Below are 15,970 nucleotides of genomic sequence, written 5' to 3' on the forward strand. Positions count from 1 at the left end.
CGTGCGCTCAGCCAGTGCCGAGTGGGATCTAAATCCAGATAGGCAGTGTCTTGTATTTGCTTGGAGGCAAACGTGATGAAAACTCTTACATTCCAAACAAGTCAGGGGAAAATATGTGGAAATGAGCTCCTTGGCTCTGCTGGTGCACAAGTGTCTTCCAGGAGGATAGTGATGCTCTGTCCTTCACCATCACTCTGCTCCTGCTGGATTGCTGCTGACCCAGAACGTACCAGCTTCCATTTGTTGGTTGGTTTATGCTGTCCTGAAAAGCAAAATATTGCAGAGATTTATAAAATTAAATGAAGGTAATAAAAAAGGCATGGGGGCTCATCTGGTTCCCCTCAGCTCAACGCCCTGGAAAGCCCTTTACCCCAGCTGAGAACCCAAGTGCTGCTGTTCCTGGCCACCAGGTGACTGGGGAGTCCACAGTATTTAATGGAAAAATACACAGCAGCGAAACAGGGACTTGGTGAACACTGAGACGAGAGAAGAAGGAGAAATCAGAGCAGGTTGAGTTCCATTTACTAGAACTGGCTGAAAATAAAAGACAAAAAAATAGCAATTTGAAATGCTTGTATCTTGCTCCTATCAAGAGAGCAGAGAATGAGCACAGGGGTTCGTTTTCATTTGTGATCAAAGACTTTGAGGTAATCCCATTTTATTCTCTACTCCCATGTACTGCTCTGTGGTTGTGAGGTCATGGACGGCAGGAAACTCCTCTTGCTTTGCTCTCTGAGAGAAGTGAGGACTTGGCATTTAAGGATCTGGGATGTAATGAAACCTGATTGCTTGGACATGCCATTTCCAAGGTGGCAGCTCAGCAGCTCAAGGGTTAATTGGGCTCCCTCATTTTCATCCTAGACATTGATATAAAGGCTTATTCAAAGGGGAAGGCTTGTTCTTAGCAAGGTGGGAGCCGCAGGTACAACAGCCCCTCCTGCTCACTTCTGCAGCCCCAGCTTTTCACACCTGGCTGGGGCAAGAAAAGCAGAAGGAGCTGTTGTAGGACAACTCCCTTGCATGGAGAACACCTCCCCAGGCTTATAACACATCTTCCATCCCTGGGACACCTGGATACCTTCAGCAAGACTTCCCCCGAGGGTAGGGCCAAAGGTGCAGCATTCCTGGTACACAGCTCACCCACGGAACCTCACCCGGGGGGCCACGGGAGCCACCCTGAAGCAGGGAAGCAGCCAAGGCTGATGGGAATCACTGATGGGAATCATGGGAGGTGTGCCTTTGCTTTCCAAAGGCTTATTAATACACTTAGGGTTAATCACACAGATAGATCTCACCATGGCTTGGAGCCAGAGCGAGCAGTAAAAGCATGGATCCCCAGGCCTCCCAATGGGAACTGGCCAGGGCCAGGGCCCATGTTCTCACCCAGTCGTTGGGAAGTGTGCTGTGTACTCAGCACGGACACATCCAGGGGTTTTGTTCCATGTCATCCCCCTCAGACCCCCTGAAAGGCGCTTATCCAGGTGGAAACTCAAGTATCTTCCCATGCCAGCCAAAATGGCAAGGCAGAGCCCAGAGGACATAGGCAAAGGGCTGATCTGAGCTGCTTTTTCTCAGTGGTGGCTGCAGGAGCCACGGAGGCTGGATGGAGGGGAGGCTGAGCCACAGTTCTGTCCCTTGACCTCCTTCAGGGACTTTGATGTATCAAAAATTATATACTTAAAGGAATGAACTTCCCAAGGAGGGAAAAACCTTGAACTTCAAGCCCTGCTGAGCGTATGAAGGCATTTAGAGAGACAAATCAGTGGGCCTGGTGAAAGAGGGCCTGGGGGGCATGTGGGTTTTTCATCAGCTTTTATTTTGTACAGACACCAGCAGGAAATCCTTAGCATGTGTGTTTATGTTTCAGGGACACAGGCAGGCCTGCTTCAGATGAAACATCCCAGAGAACTGAGCTATGTCCCCCATCTCATGTCCCACGTTTTAACTGGACGCGGTGGGAGATGAAAGCGCTTGGGACAGGATGGAAAATTAATTTAAAGAGACTTGACTGAAGCAGTACCCCATCTCTCTCCTTCTCCCAGAGTGGTCTCCCAGCCTCTGCGCATACCACCAGGCACTGACCTGGGCTGTTCAGCATCAAAAAAGCATTTCACAAGTCAAGTCTTTGTGTTCTCTTAGTGGAGAAATCAGCAAAGACAGTCAATGTGAACGTGTTGTCCCAGGGGATGCAGCAGGGAGAGGTGGTCCGGGTGGATGGGACAAAAAAACAGAGGGAAGCTGTTTCCCCAGCACTTTGGAGACTTGGTTGTCCTCTTACTCCTCTCCCTGACTCCAAACCTCGTTGTCAGGAGGCTCAAGGAGGGCAAAGGGACTATATGCACCGAGTCCCCTCTGCTGCCTCCCTCCCTTTAACCTTGTGGAAGGTGACTGGTGGCCTTTGCAGGGAGTCACTCCCACCCACCTGAATTTCCACACGCTTGCAGGGGCTCAACTGATTCCTTGTGATTCATTCTAATGTGGCACAAAGCAGCAGCTTGCTGCAGCCTGATGTGAAACACCCACACACGCTCACATTATATAATATCAATCTAAGAAGATTAAATTATCCGGTCTGAGGAAACACATGCACATAGGGATGTACACACTCATACACAGTCTGGAGGGTAGCTGAGTGGAACTGAGGGCAAAGCTTCCCTTCAGACACACTGAACTTGTGCTTTTTTAGCACTAAAAAACTGGGGCAAATAGCATGTATTTGCCCGTGCACAGACAGGTGTGTGAAGCACGGCAGCAGCTGAGTGTTCTGCGTTTGAAGGAAACACGAGAAGCGTTTGTAAGTGTGTGCTTAGTTATCCACCGTGTTGGCAAAGTCTGAGCAGCAGCATGAAGCAACAGGTGGAATCCAAACAGTCCCGGCACTAAACTTCACCTGTCAGCGTATGGCAACATCCCTGGGAAAGCAAACAGAGGGGGGAACTGTCCCCAAAAGCCCTGAGCATCTCTCAGCAGCCTTGGAGAGCCCTGCCCTGCAGGCATGTGCCTCGGGGCACAGCCCGCTCCTCAGGCTGCACAAGCAGCAGCAGATCGATGCACAAAGTCGGGAGTCATGCTGAGTTTGGGGTGCCCAGGCCTTGCGCACAAAGATGCGCTTTGCCTTCCAGAAGTTTCATGTTGGGAGGGGAGTGCAGGAAATGTGCATTCCTATAGCTGGCCACGGGGCTCACGCTGCCCGGGCAGCGAATGGATTTGCCTCTCTCTCTGCTCCTGCGCCTTCCCGTCATTGATTCACATTGTTCTGCTAAATATAACTCGGCCCCTTGAAGCTGCTCACTGAGCTTTTACTCCCGCCGGCGGTGCGGGGCACGGAAGGTGCTGGCAGGAGCGGGGCTGGGCGGCCGCTGCCGCTGCTCGGTACCTGCCGTCCCTGCCCGTGTCCCCGGCCACCCCCCGCCACCAAGGGGCCGGGTTTGAGACCCGCTCCGCTCCGTGAGACCCAGCGCCAGCCGCGGCGATGCTCGGGGTGCCGCCGGTGCGTCCCTGTGCGGCCGGCAGCAGCGCCGGGGGTCGGCACCCCGCCTCGGCCCGGGCCCAGACAGCGGGAACACACCTCTCTGCACTGGGAACGCCCGGCACGGAGTAGCTGTGGCGGAGAGGGGACGGAGGGACGGAGGAACGGACGGACACCCCTCCCCACGCCCCCCTACCACCGCCCCTCGCCCCTCCCTCCCCCCCCGTAGGCGGTGCCGAGGCCATTCATGAAAAAGTTGACGTCAGGTCGGTGGGCGGGACTGGGGCCGGGCCACGCCCCCGGGGCCATTTAAGGCGGCGCGGCGGCGGGCGCGGGGCTCAGAGCGGAGGCGGTAGCCGAGGCGTAAGGTTGTCTGGTCGGTCCTCGGCAGCGCCGCGCATCGTCCCGCAGCGCCTGGGTGCCCCTTCCGCCACCCCCTGCCCGGGGCAGCCTCTGCTGGGACTTCATGTCTGTGCTGTGTCCCCTGCCCTGGTGAGTGGGCGCTTCCCGCGGGGGGCGGGCGGGGGGACGGCGGCTCTGCCGTCGCAGGGTGCTGCCGGGGGGACGCTTGAGGCCGAGCCCCTTCAGCCGCCGCCGTGCCCGGGAGGAGGCGAGGCAGCTGGACGGCGAGGGGCCCCGGGAGCGGTTCGGGGCCAGCGGCCGGTGGCGGCGGTTCCCCGGCGGGCGGTGCGAGCCGGGCGGTAGCGGGACGGGTAAGCCGCTGCGGGAGGGAGTTCGCTTCACTTTCTGGCGCTGGAAATGCCATTAAGGCTGTAAGAGCCGAGCTGGAATTGGCTCCGCGCGCTCCGCTGGTCTGGGAGTCCCCGAGGTTGTAAAATAAGTCAGTGGGATCTAAAGCGCACCCGCTTGCGAAATAAAATATTTTAAAAAAACTGAAAGAAAAACCAAACCGCCCCGCGCTTGCACTTTATTTACTGTGGGTTTTTACTTCCCCCCCTCCCCGCGGGGTAGAGCTGGAGGAAGCGGAGTTAAAAGCGAAGCGCTGCTGCTGGAGCGTCCCCCGGTGTGCTTGAGCTGGGCTCCTGGGGGGAGAGCCGGGGAGGTGCTCCGAGGGCATTGGATGTAGCTCCGGCTTACGAGGTACTGAGCTTTTTCCGCTGCCTTCCAAGGGGGGGCAGGAAGGAAGGGACCAGAAATAGACTGCCTACAGCCTCTGCTGCTCGCTTCGCCGCTTGAATCGTGCTCAGTCCTACCGGAGCCCCTCAGATCACTGGAATGCTGTCTTTTGTCTCTAGCTCTGATTATCTGAGATCCGCTGAAATGACTGAAGTGATGATGAACACCCCAGCCATGGATGAGATCGGACTAAGCCCCCGCAAGGATGGGCTGTCGTATCAGGTAAGTGATTTGCTGGCAGTTGAGGCACTAATCCCGTGTGGAATTGCCTGGGCTAGACTGTAAGCTTGGTCTAGCGCACGTTTCCATAGCCTGACCTAATAGCAGCAGGTCTTACAGTAGTGAGAACTAGTCAACAGACTGGAATGTTTGCTTGGCAGGAGATGGTTGTCTAAAATATCACTCGCTATCAGTGCGGGTTGGCAGAGGATTCGCTTGTTTTGAAGTGACCGAGCTCCCCTCTCATTCAGCATTCCCGGGGCTCGGTGGGAGATGGGTTAAAGAAGGATTCATGGCACTCACTGGGCTGAGAGGGCTCATGAGATCTTTGTAACACAGCATACAGCTGATCTGCTGAGAGCAGGAGGATGCTGTTTATATTGCATCCACAATTTTTTGATCTAGTTCTTGATTTTCCTGACTGATGTGCCCATTTGAGAGGGTTAACAGTCATCTGTAAGATACAGTGAGGCCAGACGCTGCCTAAATGAGCCACGAAATGTCACTGGAGATATCGGTACCTGGAGGCAGGAGTTACATTCATCCTGAAACTTCTGAACAATGTAGTTAGCTGTTAATCTCTAGATCAATGAATAAGTGGTCTGCAGCTAGATTTAGTCTTAATATCCCTTTCATTTCCTAGTCTGTAGTTAATCAAAACACAAGTTGGGCACCTCAGCTTCCCAGCTCCATGGTTGTCTTCACTTCCAGGAGGCTTGTTGATGAGCTCTGACACAGATGCTGAATGCTGGCAGACGACTTGCATCTGCTCTGTGTGTCGGGTGACTCTTTACTGGCACATCCAGATGCAGGCTTTGTCCTTTGCAGATGTTACACAATCTGCATGGAGGCATTTGCTCCAAGTGTGCATTCAGATGAAGTGCCGAATGCTTGTCTGAAAAGGGAACTACAAGGCAGCAGCAGTGCACTGGAGCATGAAATCGACTGAACTTTGGGCCACCATGGAGGCCTTTAGCAGACGTATAGCTTTGTGGAGGAAAAGGGGATGCTTTCCTTCTTTTAGTCAGGATTCTGGCTCTGGATAATGCAAGTTGTTTGGTTTACAGCTGTGCTATGCTTCAGTACTTGAGCTAGTGGGGAGTGTACAGCCTCTCTTTCCTCCCTTACAGACAGAGTGCAGAGGCAATGCCAGTTGTTAAATCTGAAGCAATCAAAGTAACCTGCATGGGCTGCCTTTATCTGTCACCTTATGAAGAGGCTTAACCCAGTCAGGTCAAATGGCCTCTATCTACCCATCCAAATTCCCAGGGAGAGAGGCAGAATCTAGGTGCCCTGCTTGTTCTAATGATCACTTCAGTGAGGTTCCTCCCCGAGTGCTAATGACCTTGATAAAGTCTGCTTTGGGCAACTGGGGAATAGGACTGTTTGGTTTTGAGTGGATCACCTGAACATGTGAGTCATAAAAGCTGACGACTCATACCTGTGCAGGGCTTCTGCATCCTAGATCTATTCCTTTTAGTGGTCTAGTTGTAGATAATTTTTTTTCAAATGCCTGCAAAGAACTTCACCTTGATGTGATGAAGAGTGATGGCAGCAAGAGTAGAGGAGTTGAAATGGAAGACCCTTATGGCACTAGTAGTGTGTGGGCTGTGTATGAGGTCTACCTCTAAATCAGGTTAGTGTAAAGAGGATTGGAGAGCAGGATCCAGCCTTCCTTCTCTGTCTGCTAGGTTAAGAATGTCACAGTGTCAGTCAAGGTAAGTTGAAAGCATCCTTAAGGGGTTGAAGAGTCAACTGAAACCAGCAAGGGCAAATCTGATGCAAATAGCACCATGAACTTTTTGTTCTACCTCAGACTTTGGCACTTTGTGCCTCATCTTGCTGATGGAGAGAATTTGGTACATGGAAAATTGTATGCTTGTCTGAGAGCTGTAGTGCAATAACTTAAAACCAGACAGGGCTAATGGAGCATGACTGCTTCTACACTGAGGCTTGTTGTTCTGTGCTGCAGCATCTTCCTCCACTCATCTGCAGAGTAAGGCACTCACAGTGTAACAGCCCTTGGCTGGCTATGAGAGGCAAAAAATAAAAGGTGGAGCCAGAATCAAGCTTTTAGCTTCAAAATTTTGTCCTGTTCTTTTAGTAGAACTTGAATTTATTTTACTATAGAGATGACCTCAAACTGGGGTTCAAAATTTCTGCCTTCAAGCTGTTTAGAGCAGGGACTGCCTAGGATTTGGTCAGTAGGATGCTGCCTGTGAGACTGGGGGCTGCTTCTGCCACCAGAGGCAGGCATGAAACTGTCTGGACCAGAGGAGTTGGTACTGCCCAGCAGCACTGCTAGAATTCTAGAGCATATCAGTGCCTGCTCCAGACAGACTTGTCCTACCAAGAGAATTGTTTCAAAGTTTACTTGGACGAAAACTGAGGAAGCAAGCTCATACCCTGAGTATAAACTTCAGCAATCTGATTCCTCTGTCTTGTGGAGTTCACTGAACTTCTTGGCTCCTTTCTGTCTCAGTGGTTATGAAGGGTGCTTGAGTTGTTGACTTTTTTCTTCATCTTCCACCCACTGGGGTGTCTGTCTGTCCTAGACATCAGCTGAAGGTCTGCACTCTCCTCCCTGGTAAAGCACTGTGCCCTTTGCTGGTCTGGTCATCACTGCTCAATAGTGTGAAAACGCAGACTGTAGAAGGAATAACAGTATTAACTGAGTTGCTTCCATAGGCTTAAGGCCAACATGCTTTCTCATCATAGGATTGCCTTTTTTCCAGTTAATATGCAAAATTCTTGTGAGCTAGCGTGCTAACTTCAAAATCATCCTCTGTAAGACAGATTTTTATTACTGTATTTGTGACAGCAAGCTGCTTTCTTATCCCCCTGAAGATGGTTCAGATTCCAAGGGCCTGAGCAGAAGTGAGTGGTGAATTTGGGGCATGAGTCTCAGAACAGGGCAGCATAGACAAAACAGAAGATGTGACTGAAGAGATGATGTCATGCTGGGTCTTGTGCCTGCAGTGAGAAGCTATTTCTGGATCTTTAATAGATGTCCCATAATTCCCATGGGACTTACTAAACAAAAAACTCATTGAAATGCAGCTGATGGCTCAAGTTGCCCCTGCTACAAACAGATATGGCTATGGAGGGCTTCACGCACTTCCTGCCTGGCAGTGTCCAGTGAGCCAGACTGTTTCTGCTGCCAGCCAGAGCTAATGCACTGTTTGCTGTTTCCCAGCCCCAGAAATACCCGTGCTTTGAAGAGCCTCATCAGCACTCTGCCAGCTTGTCCTCTGTGCTGTCTCCCAGCAGCACGAACAATGCCGCTGAAACCGAGGCTGAATTAATCATTTTGTGGAGCTGTTGTCAAAACAGTGCCTTGACTGCAATCCTACCTTGCTTCTTGAAGTGGAGCAGGGTCTGAGCACAACTGAGAGCTCCTTAATGCCCAAAGTGTGCGTTCTTAGCAGAGGCAGTGTGCTGAGTTGAGTGTGCTGCTTTGCTGCAGGCTGGCTGGCAGGTGACTTGCTGGTCCTTCAGGCTCCCATGTAGGAGAGTGGCCTGCAGAGGCTGAGCTTGCCTCGTGCCCTCAGCTGAGGTTTGGTTGTCATGGGGAGCTTGAGCTCTTTAAGTCATGATCGCATCATGCTGGGATCTGTGTAGGTTAATCACAGCCACAGCTCGCTGGCAATCACGTCAGAGTGTCTGAATCTGGGTAAATAGGCTTAAGGCTCTATCCAGTGGCTGTGCCAAAAGCTTGGTGTTGGGGAAGTAATTTCTGGTGAGTGCAACACCTCTTCACCAGCCCTGGGGAAGCACTGGCTTTCCCTGGGAGTTGAGGGGCTTGAGCTGTGTGTGCTGGATCCCTCCAGTTAAACTGGACCCACCAGTATGTTACTGGCCCAAGGGCAGTTGGCTCAATGGAAATTGAACTTCCTCTGTAATTGTTTTCTTGTCAGGTGCTTCATGTCTGTGCAGCTTTGATTTGTGTGGGGCAAGTCCTTCAGAGATCCTGCTTGCTGCTGTGGAAGGTTTTGAGACCAGGCTGCAAAAAGGTGGTGATAGCCAGCGTGGCTGCTAGACAAGATTAATAGGCAGAGTCAGTGTGTATTCCAGGGTCTGGGACCTCAGTGAGGACAGAAGCAGGATATGGGATAAACAGATACAAAAGCAATCATGTTGGCAGCTATGCTGTGCACAAGTGTTCCACTGAAATCCACGCTGAGGACAGCAGCAACACCTCAGAGCATGTTTTTTCCTCCCTGCTTTGATGCCTTGTTACACTGAGGGAAAATGGTTAGATGTAGGAAGTTTCCCTGACATCATGCCCTGAGACAGGGCAGTATTTCTGTGGCTGGGGAGTTGTTGTGGCTCATCAACCTGAGTCACAGCTGCCGTGTACATACTTGGAGCTCATTTTTGAGTCATGACTACTGTGTGTGTAAATGTAGGCATTGTGGCTGGAGAAGTCCTCCAGAGAGGACGCTGAGAGATGACCGAAGCCCTTCCTGAAATGAGCTTGCCATGCTTCTCAGTGGCACTAGCGTTTTATTTCCAGAACTTCAATGCTGATTTGGGATTTGGAATACTGATATTGCTGAAGAGGCCCAAAATTCAGCCCTTCAGTCCGAGGAGGATGAGTGATGTGTCCATCAGGGGTGCATCCTGTACCTGAAGTGGGATGTCTCCCATTGTCGACATTGCAGTCTTGTATAGAGCTACCACAGTCAAGCAAAGCTTCTCCCCAAACCAGTAACTTAATTTGGAAAGATGTCATTGCTTTAGTCTCCCTGTAATACAATTTAAATCATTTTCAGCCCCATGGGAGGGGAGACAGGCATTTTAACTATGGGTGTTGGTATGGAGCACACATGTGGAAGTTGTTTTGAATTTACAAGTGTCACTTGGATTGTGGTAGTGCTGAGCTAATCTTCTGAATTGCCTGACATCTCTCCTGCTTTTGGTGTTTCTCCATCCCTGTGAATGCTGAGAGAGGGTATGAGCCTCCCCAGGGCAATGAAAACTTTCCGTTCTGGTTGCCAAGACTTCATCCAAGGATAGCAGAGCTAGTTCATCTGAAACAGAGGCAAACATGATCGTCCTAAAATCATTTCAAGCTTTTGTTTCAAGTTCTGCTTTTCCCTGCCCTTTCCAGCTGCAAGGCAAGAATTTGGTTGATTTGTGTGTGATCTGGATAAGTTCATGAGGAGAACAGTTCCCAGATGTAAATCCAGAGGGGCCTGTAAAAACCAGTCTTGCTGTTAGCAAGGAGCTGTGTTGAGTGGTGTAAGAAGCAGCATGCATGTCATGTCCTCTGTGGATCTAGAGGTGTTGGATGTGTCTCTCCACGGCCAGGATTTGAGACTCAGCTACAGGGGAGGCTCTGTATGGAAGCAGTTGCAGCCCCTTGTGCTATGTCATGCAAGTGAAGGGGAGGAAGATGCCTTTGAATTGCATAAATTTGCTTTTAGGCAGCCATCACAACCAGTTGTTTGTCACTTGTCCCCCATCAAGTGACCAGGTCTGCCAGGGGAAGGTGTCTGCCTCAGCTGTGTGCAAGGTGGCTCCCTGTCATGCACGAGAGGGAGAAGCTAACCCATGGCTCTTGCCCTCTTTGCGGGGTGGGAGGTGCTGAGCCTTCCTCCCATGCCCCTGGGCAGGATAATGGGAGCAGAAAGGCTTGGAGGCAGGGGTTGCTGTCCTGGCTGCTGTGCCAGAGAGTGCAGAGCTCCCAGGTCAGAGCTGAGCTGCTGCAATTCCCAGTGTGGAGCTTGCTGTAAATTAGGGAGGTTTCTTTCTCCCCATTGTCTAAATCTGGAGTGGGACCAGATAAGGCCTATGGAAGCAACCAATGTAGCATGGCCCTACTGGAGCAGGACAGAGAGAGCTGGTGCTTGCTTATCTTTTTCTGTGAAGAGGAGGGGGGAGGCTGGTTGTGTTAACCTTCTCACTTGGCTTCCCCAGATGAACAGTTAGTCTCAAACCCTTTTTCCTTGGGCCCCTGTGCTTGGCCTGCTGTCACCCTGCCCATCACGCTGGAGGAAATCTGCCTTTCTGTATTTTTTCCATTGACTGTCCACGCCCCTTCAAAGTGCAGTTGCAACATCTCCCTTCATGCTGCCTCAACGATTAAAAAGCATGACTTAGTGGAAAAAATCCTGACCTTCTTGGGTTTGGCCTGTCCTGCAGCTGTTTGAGATAAGATTGTGCTAGGGTTTTTTTTTTTTATTATTAAAAAAGCTGCACACCACATTTTGTGGATATTTGTTTGTGAGGAAATGACTACTACTTAGTTTCTGGACAAAAAATCTGGCAGGCTATTTTCAAAGAAATTGCTCCAATTTGACCTAATGTGCTTAAAATAATAGCAGCTAAAGGTTAGTTTAATTATTATACTGCTATTTTTCTTCCATAGGAGGCTATTTTCATGACATTATCAGCTTATGTAACCTCTTGAACCACACTTTTTTTTCCATTGCAGCCTTCTAAACCATGTAATGCCAAGAGCATTTTTTCCCCTATCCTGGGTTAGATAGCTTGTTGCTTAAGAGCCACTGACTTTTCTTTCAGTAATGCACTGTGTGCCTGAAACTGATTTTGTTTGGCCAAGCAGAAGCCACAAAGTTCCAAGATACAGTTGCTGTCTCGCTGGTGCTGAGAGTGACTAATAGCAAGTAGCTCATGTTGTAATGCCAAGGTTATGTGCCTGCATTCAAGGGACCTCAGCTGCTTTTGTGCACCTGAAAAACATGGATGGTGGGAGCTGGAGTCTTGCACCACTGTCCCCAGGACCAGATGATCACGTGCAAACAGACCCTGATTTGTGCATTTCCTTCTGTTCCCATGCCTGAGTTTGTGTTAGGTAGCAGCTCAATGGCTTTTCCAATCTGATTGCCACAAAGCTTTGGGTGTGAAGGAAAAATGAGGCTGAACAGTGGAAGACTGAGTATTGCCAAGGAGGTGGTGCTGTAGCTAATAGTTGCTAGGCTGAAGAAGGAGCTGATAGGATGTTGTATCACTTCTTGTGGCCAGGGCTTCCCAAGGTAGTGAGTACCCACATGATTGGCACAAGGAAAATGAGGCTTCATGGTTAATGCTCAGGGCTCCTGGATGGGGAGCTTGCTTTTGTAACTGGAACCACAGAGATCAAAGCAGATGAGATCTTGCTCTCAGACTGAGGCCAGGGCTGGCAGTGCTGCTCCCTGCAAGGATGCTCTTGTAACTCACTTGAATGCAGATGATGTTCAAAGAAAAGTACAGCCACATGACTTCTCACCTCAAGGGGAAAATGCACTTTGTCATTTTCTTCCTTGGGGTATTTAAATGCAACTCTAATGTGAAATGGACACTGATAAAATTGTTTGAAATAGCAGGTGGTGGTTGTTAAATCTTCTGGCTACTAGCCATGAGGTCTGATGTAGCCAGTGGATTTTATCACCCAGCAGTGATAACCTTTTTATCACCCATCCAGTTCCCTTCTGGATGAGCTGGGGTTTGAAGGTGTTCCCCCAGCAAGTTACCCACGAGTAACACAACCTTTTCTGTTCATATTGCAATCTAGTCATGCACAGCTGCTGCTAACGCTGCACCAGCAGGTTTGTTTTCCCTTTACTCACACTTTGCCTCAGTTCCTCATAGGATCAAAGTGTGCATCACTGGCACTACCAGTGAGTATGGGCCCTGGTGCTGCTGCACTGCACAAGCTTGTGCATCCACCTGCAAGCAGTGGGTGGGAGGGAAAGGGTAAGGTGCACCTCGAGGGGCTGGAGATCCAGGAGTCCTGATCTTCACTGCATGAGAATACAGTGCATAACTGCTGGCTGTGCCACAGGTACCCCTTTCCTGAAGAAATACCATCTAGTCTCCAGCCCTTCCATAAAATTAGTGTCCTGCTGAGCTTCACTGCTGATGTGTGGTAGCTGTAGTGTGCAGAATACTGCCAGAATTATCTCTAAAATGCAGCTGAACTATTTCAGACTGGCACTGTGGCCCTGGAGTGATACCAGACACAGGTCCTTGCTGCAGGGGTCTGGGCTGTGCTAGCCCTGGGTTGCCATGAGCCTCCTGCCTTCCAGCAGCAGAGCCGGGAGAACAAGCCTGTTCTGATGTGCAGCCTGACCAGCAGCAGGAAATGAGATCTCAGATTCTCTGATGGAGAGAGCTCTGTGTGCAAACTGAAGAGCATTAATGCAAAAGCAGGGGTGGGGGGGTGAGGCATTTGGATAAATATCCAAAAGGGCAGGTGCCTGTTTGCTGAGCGCTATCCAAGCAAGCACGTGCTTCGGGAGCCTCTTGGGCAGGGCTCATTTCCATTACTTGGAGACTAGAAAAGGTTATTGACAACTTTGAGAGTATTCCCATAGCTCAGTGGTTGACTCTGTGTCCAGACTAGTCTGCCCTGGAGACCTGAATGTCTCGAGCTGGGTTTTTGGCTGAGCCTGTGTGAGTGCAGCCCCTCTGACAGAGTGTGTTCCTTGGCTCTTTCAGATCTTCCCCGACCCCTCGGACTTTGATCGTTACTGTAAGCTGAAGGACCGCCTGCCCTCCATCGTGGTGGAGCCCACGGAGGGCGACGTGGAGAGCGGCGAGCTGAGATGGCCGCCCGAAGAGTTCCTCGTGCAGGAGGAGGAGGAGGAGGAGGAAAACTGTGAAGACGCAAAGAAGGACAACAAGGAGCAATAAATGGCGTCTGAGGAAAGGCAAGGGACTGCACCCTTCTGAAGGAAGAGCCACACTTTCTTTGAAAGTCTTTTTAATAAGACAAGTTCAATTTTGCACCTGCGAGATCTTAGTTTTTTTGTATTCTCTGTATTGAGAACTGAAGCCCTCGGTGTCACCAGACCTCCTGAGGAAGGAAGGAAGTAACGCAGAGAAGTGTTTGCTGTTCTCGAGATCATTATCTGTATTTTTCCGAGGCGGAGGCAGCAGTGAAATTCCAAGCACATGGCAGAGGGTGACCACACGAGGACTGCTGAGGGGGGAGCTTGGGAAGGGGAAAGAAAGTTGGAGGTGGCAGCGTTTGGCTGGGAGCTGCCTCTGGCTAAAAGCATGAGAACAGAGCCAAAATATCTCAGATTTGCCTTTCTTACAGCTTCCATTTTGTGTGCTGGGGGGTGGAAGGGTGTCCATAGCGAAGCATGGCTAAATGATCTAGTGACAAGGGGCCTGTAGCTCTCCCTGGTTCGGCACCTCCTAGGGTAAGGTGAGCGTCCATAGGAGTAGTCTGGTTTCTTGCTCTTGCTGTTGAGCCTGTTTTCCAGCCACTTTCCCCAAAGTTACTTTCTCCCTCTGTTTGCCTTTAGACTCTTCAATGCTGAGCAGCTGTATTTGCAGGATAGCATTAGGCTGCTGCTTGTCATCTCTCCTGCAACGCCCTAGCTTATCTTGCAGGTGGTGAGCATGAGGTGGTGCGCATCGGATGTAAAAAGGTGCTTCTGTCTGCAGCAAGAGCTCATGTAGGTTTGAACACCTCAGATTTTTCTCTCCTATTTGCTGAGGCTGCTGTGGGTGGTCTCGTCTTGTACAGTGCCCCAAGCCTAAGGGTGGAGATTTATGCCTCCTTGCCTTGGTGTCCTTGAAGTTGTAGGGTTTGGTGTCTTAACTTGCTGGTCAATGGGCTTGAGAGGGCTAGGGAGGGGGTGGGGGGGGTTCTCCTCCAGCCTTGCACTGCAGGGCCTCCTCAGTGCAGGACAGGCTGGTGGGAAGTGTTGGGGGGCACTGCTGGACCTGGGGGTCATCCAAAGGTGAAACACCAGATCTAATGTGGATCACCAGTGGGATTTGCAGGATGGGGTCTGCTGGGAGAGGATTAGCCTGGGTGTCCTGAGACAAGATGCATTCCTGCTTCTTAGCGAGGGTGAAACGTTCATGGTTGGTTTAATGAAGTGCAGACTGGCTTGTGAAGTCTGGGTTTGTCCTCTCTTCACCATATCCTGCCTCAAGGAGAAGGCCAGTCTGCTGCTAGACAAGGTAACCTGCTGCTTTCCTGGAAAGGGATGGTCTTGCGGCTTTGGGGACCAGCTTGGAAGCCAGTCAGTCTTGGGATAGGATGAGAGCAGTTACCACCTAAACCAAATCTGGGGTCATGGAAGAGAAAAAGAAATGTCAAGGCCTTAACCAAACTTCCGTAATAATCCCAATGCCACCCCCCTTTGCTTATAACTGGTTCCATTTTTAAAATCTATTTGGACATGTGTGTATTTGTATTTTTAATACCTCATGAGTAGTTAAACGCTGGTGGGGTTTGGGAACTGCTTTTAACGTATTGGCAGGATTGTTTTAGTCTTGTCTTGCTTGTGTTTCAACATAATGGCAATAATTTATCAGCTGTGTAACTATTTTTGGACAGATGGGAATTTGGAGATGAGTTAGCACAAAGCAGGAGAAATTCAGTGTTCCTACACTGCAGCTGGCCCCTGGTCCAGCCACGCAGACCCAGTCAGACACTCTCCCTGCCCACCTTGGATGGTTGATCACTGAACAGCCATGATGTGGTGATACCATTTTCTCTAGCAATGGATTCAGCTGTTGTGTCTGTAACACTTGTTCTAGTCTTGCTGTCTTACTGGAGTGAGCTTGTACACCTGCATACCAGCCAGTTGTCTTATTTCTAAGTGTTACTCTCTATTGGTCTCTACCATCTGTACCACCAAGTCAAAGCTCTATATCAAAGATATTACCATGTGGGCAGCAGTGAGATGGCAATCCTTGGACTTCAGACCTGCTGTCTGCCCTAAAGACTTGCATATTTCTGTCTGCATCCTTTTTTTGGAAGTATTGTGTATATTTCTATTTGTTGTTGAACGTATCTAAAGAACAAAGCACTCCAGTAAAACTCCTGTTGTATGATATACATTCTATATTTCTGTAATTCTTTTTTGAGCCTCAGGGAGAAGCTAGCATTTTTTTCAAACTACATTTTTGTCACTGTGACAGTTGTAAATAAAGTTTGAAAATGCTTTCCAAATGTACTGGCTTTGTTTTTTACTGCAGAAGTGGGTTGGGATGGTCAGCCTTCCAGATCATGGCTGTCAGCTGAGCCTAGAGATGCTGGTTTCATACTGGTGACTGACTTCAGATCATGCCCTATGATATTGGAAGCCTAAGTCAACTTTGAGGGGCAGCACCTTTGCCTTCTGTCTTCCTGTGGTTGCTCATTGCTGTGTGAAAGGCTGCTGCAAACTGCTG

At 50.1% G+C, this 15,970-nt stretch overlaps 1 protein-coding gene across 1 annotated transcript; it reads left to right on the top strand.

Annotated features, from left to right (window-relative positions):
- Nucleotides 1-3,784: 3,784 nt before the first annotated feature.
- On the top strand, nucleotides 3,785-15,749 carry LBH (LBH regulator of WNT signaling pathway). The gene is made up of 3 exons (XM_059840867.1): nucleotides 3,785-3,961; nucleotides 4,726-4,828; nucleotides 13,271-15,749. The coding sequence occupies exons 1-3, from the start codon at nucleotides 3,936-3,938 to the stop codon at nucleotides 13,463-13,465; spliced, it is 324 nt and encodes a 107-aa protein (XP_059696850.1). The 5' UTR covers nucleotides 3,785-3,935; the 3' UTR covers nucleotides 13,466-15,749.
- Nucleotides 15,750-15,970: the final 221 nt, after the last annotated feature.

The sequence above is a fragment of the Haemorhous mexicanus genome, chromosome 3 (genome assembly GCF_027477595.1).
Source record: "Haemorhous mexicanus isolate bHaeMex1 chromosome 3, bHaeMex1.pri, whole genome shotgun sequence".
Classification (NCBI taxonomy): Eukaryota; Metazoa; Chordata; class Aves; order Passeriformes; family Fringillidae; genus Haemorhous; species Haemorhous mexicanus.

Excerpts from the sequence above, each read along its gene's own strand:
- LBH (XM_059840867.1), top strand. The coding sequence starts at position 3,936 with ATGTCTGTGCTGTGTCCCCTGCCCTG. Across the intron at positions 3,962-4,725 it reads GTGCTGTGTCCCCTGCCCTG|CTCTGATTATCTGAGATCCG; the intron begins GTGAGTGGGCGC and ends TTTTGTCTCTAG. Across the intron at positions 4,829-13,270 it reads AGGATGGGCTGTCGTATCAG|ATCTTCCCCGACCCCTCGGA; the intron begins GTAAGTGATTTG and ends TGGCTCTTTCAG.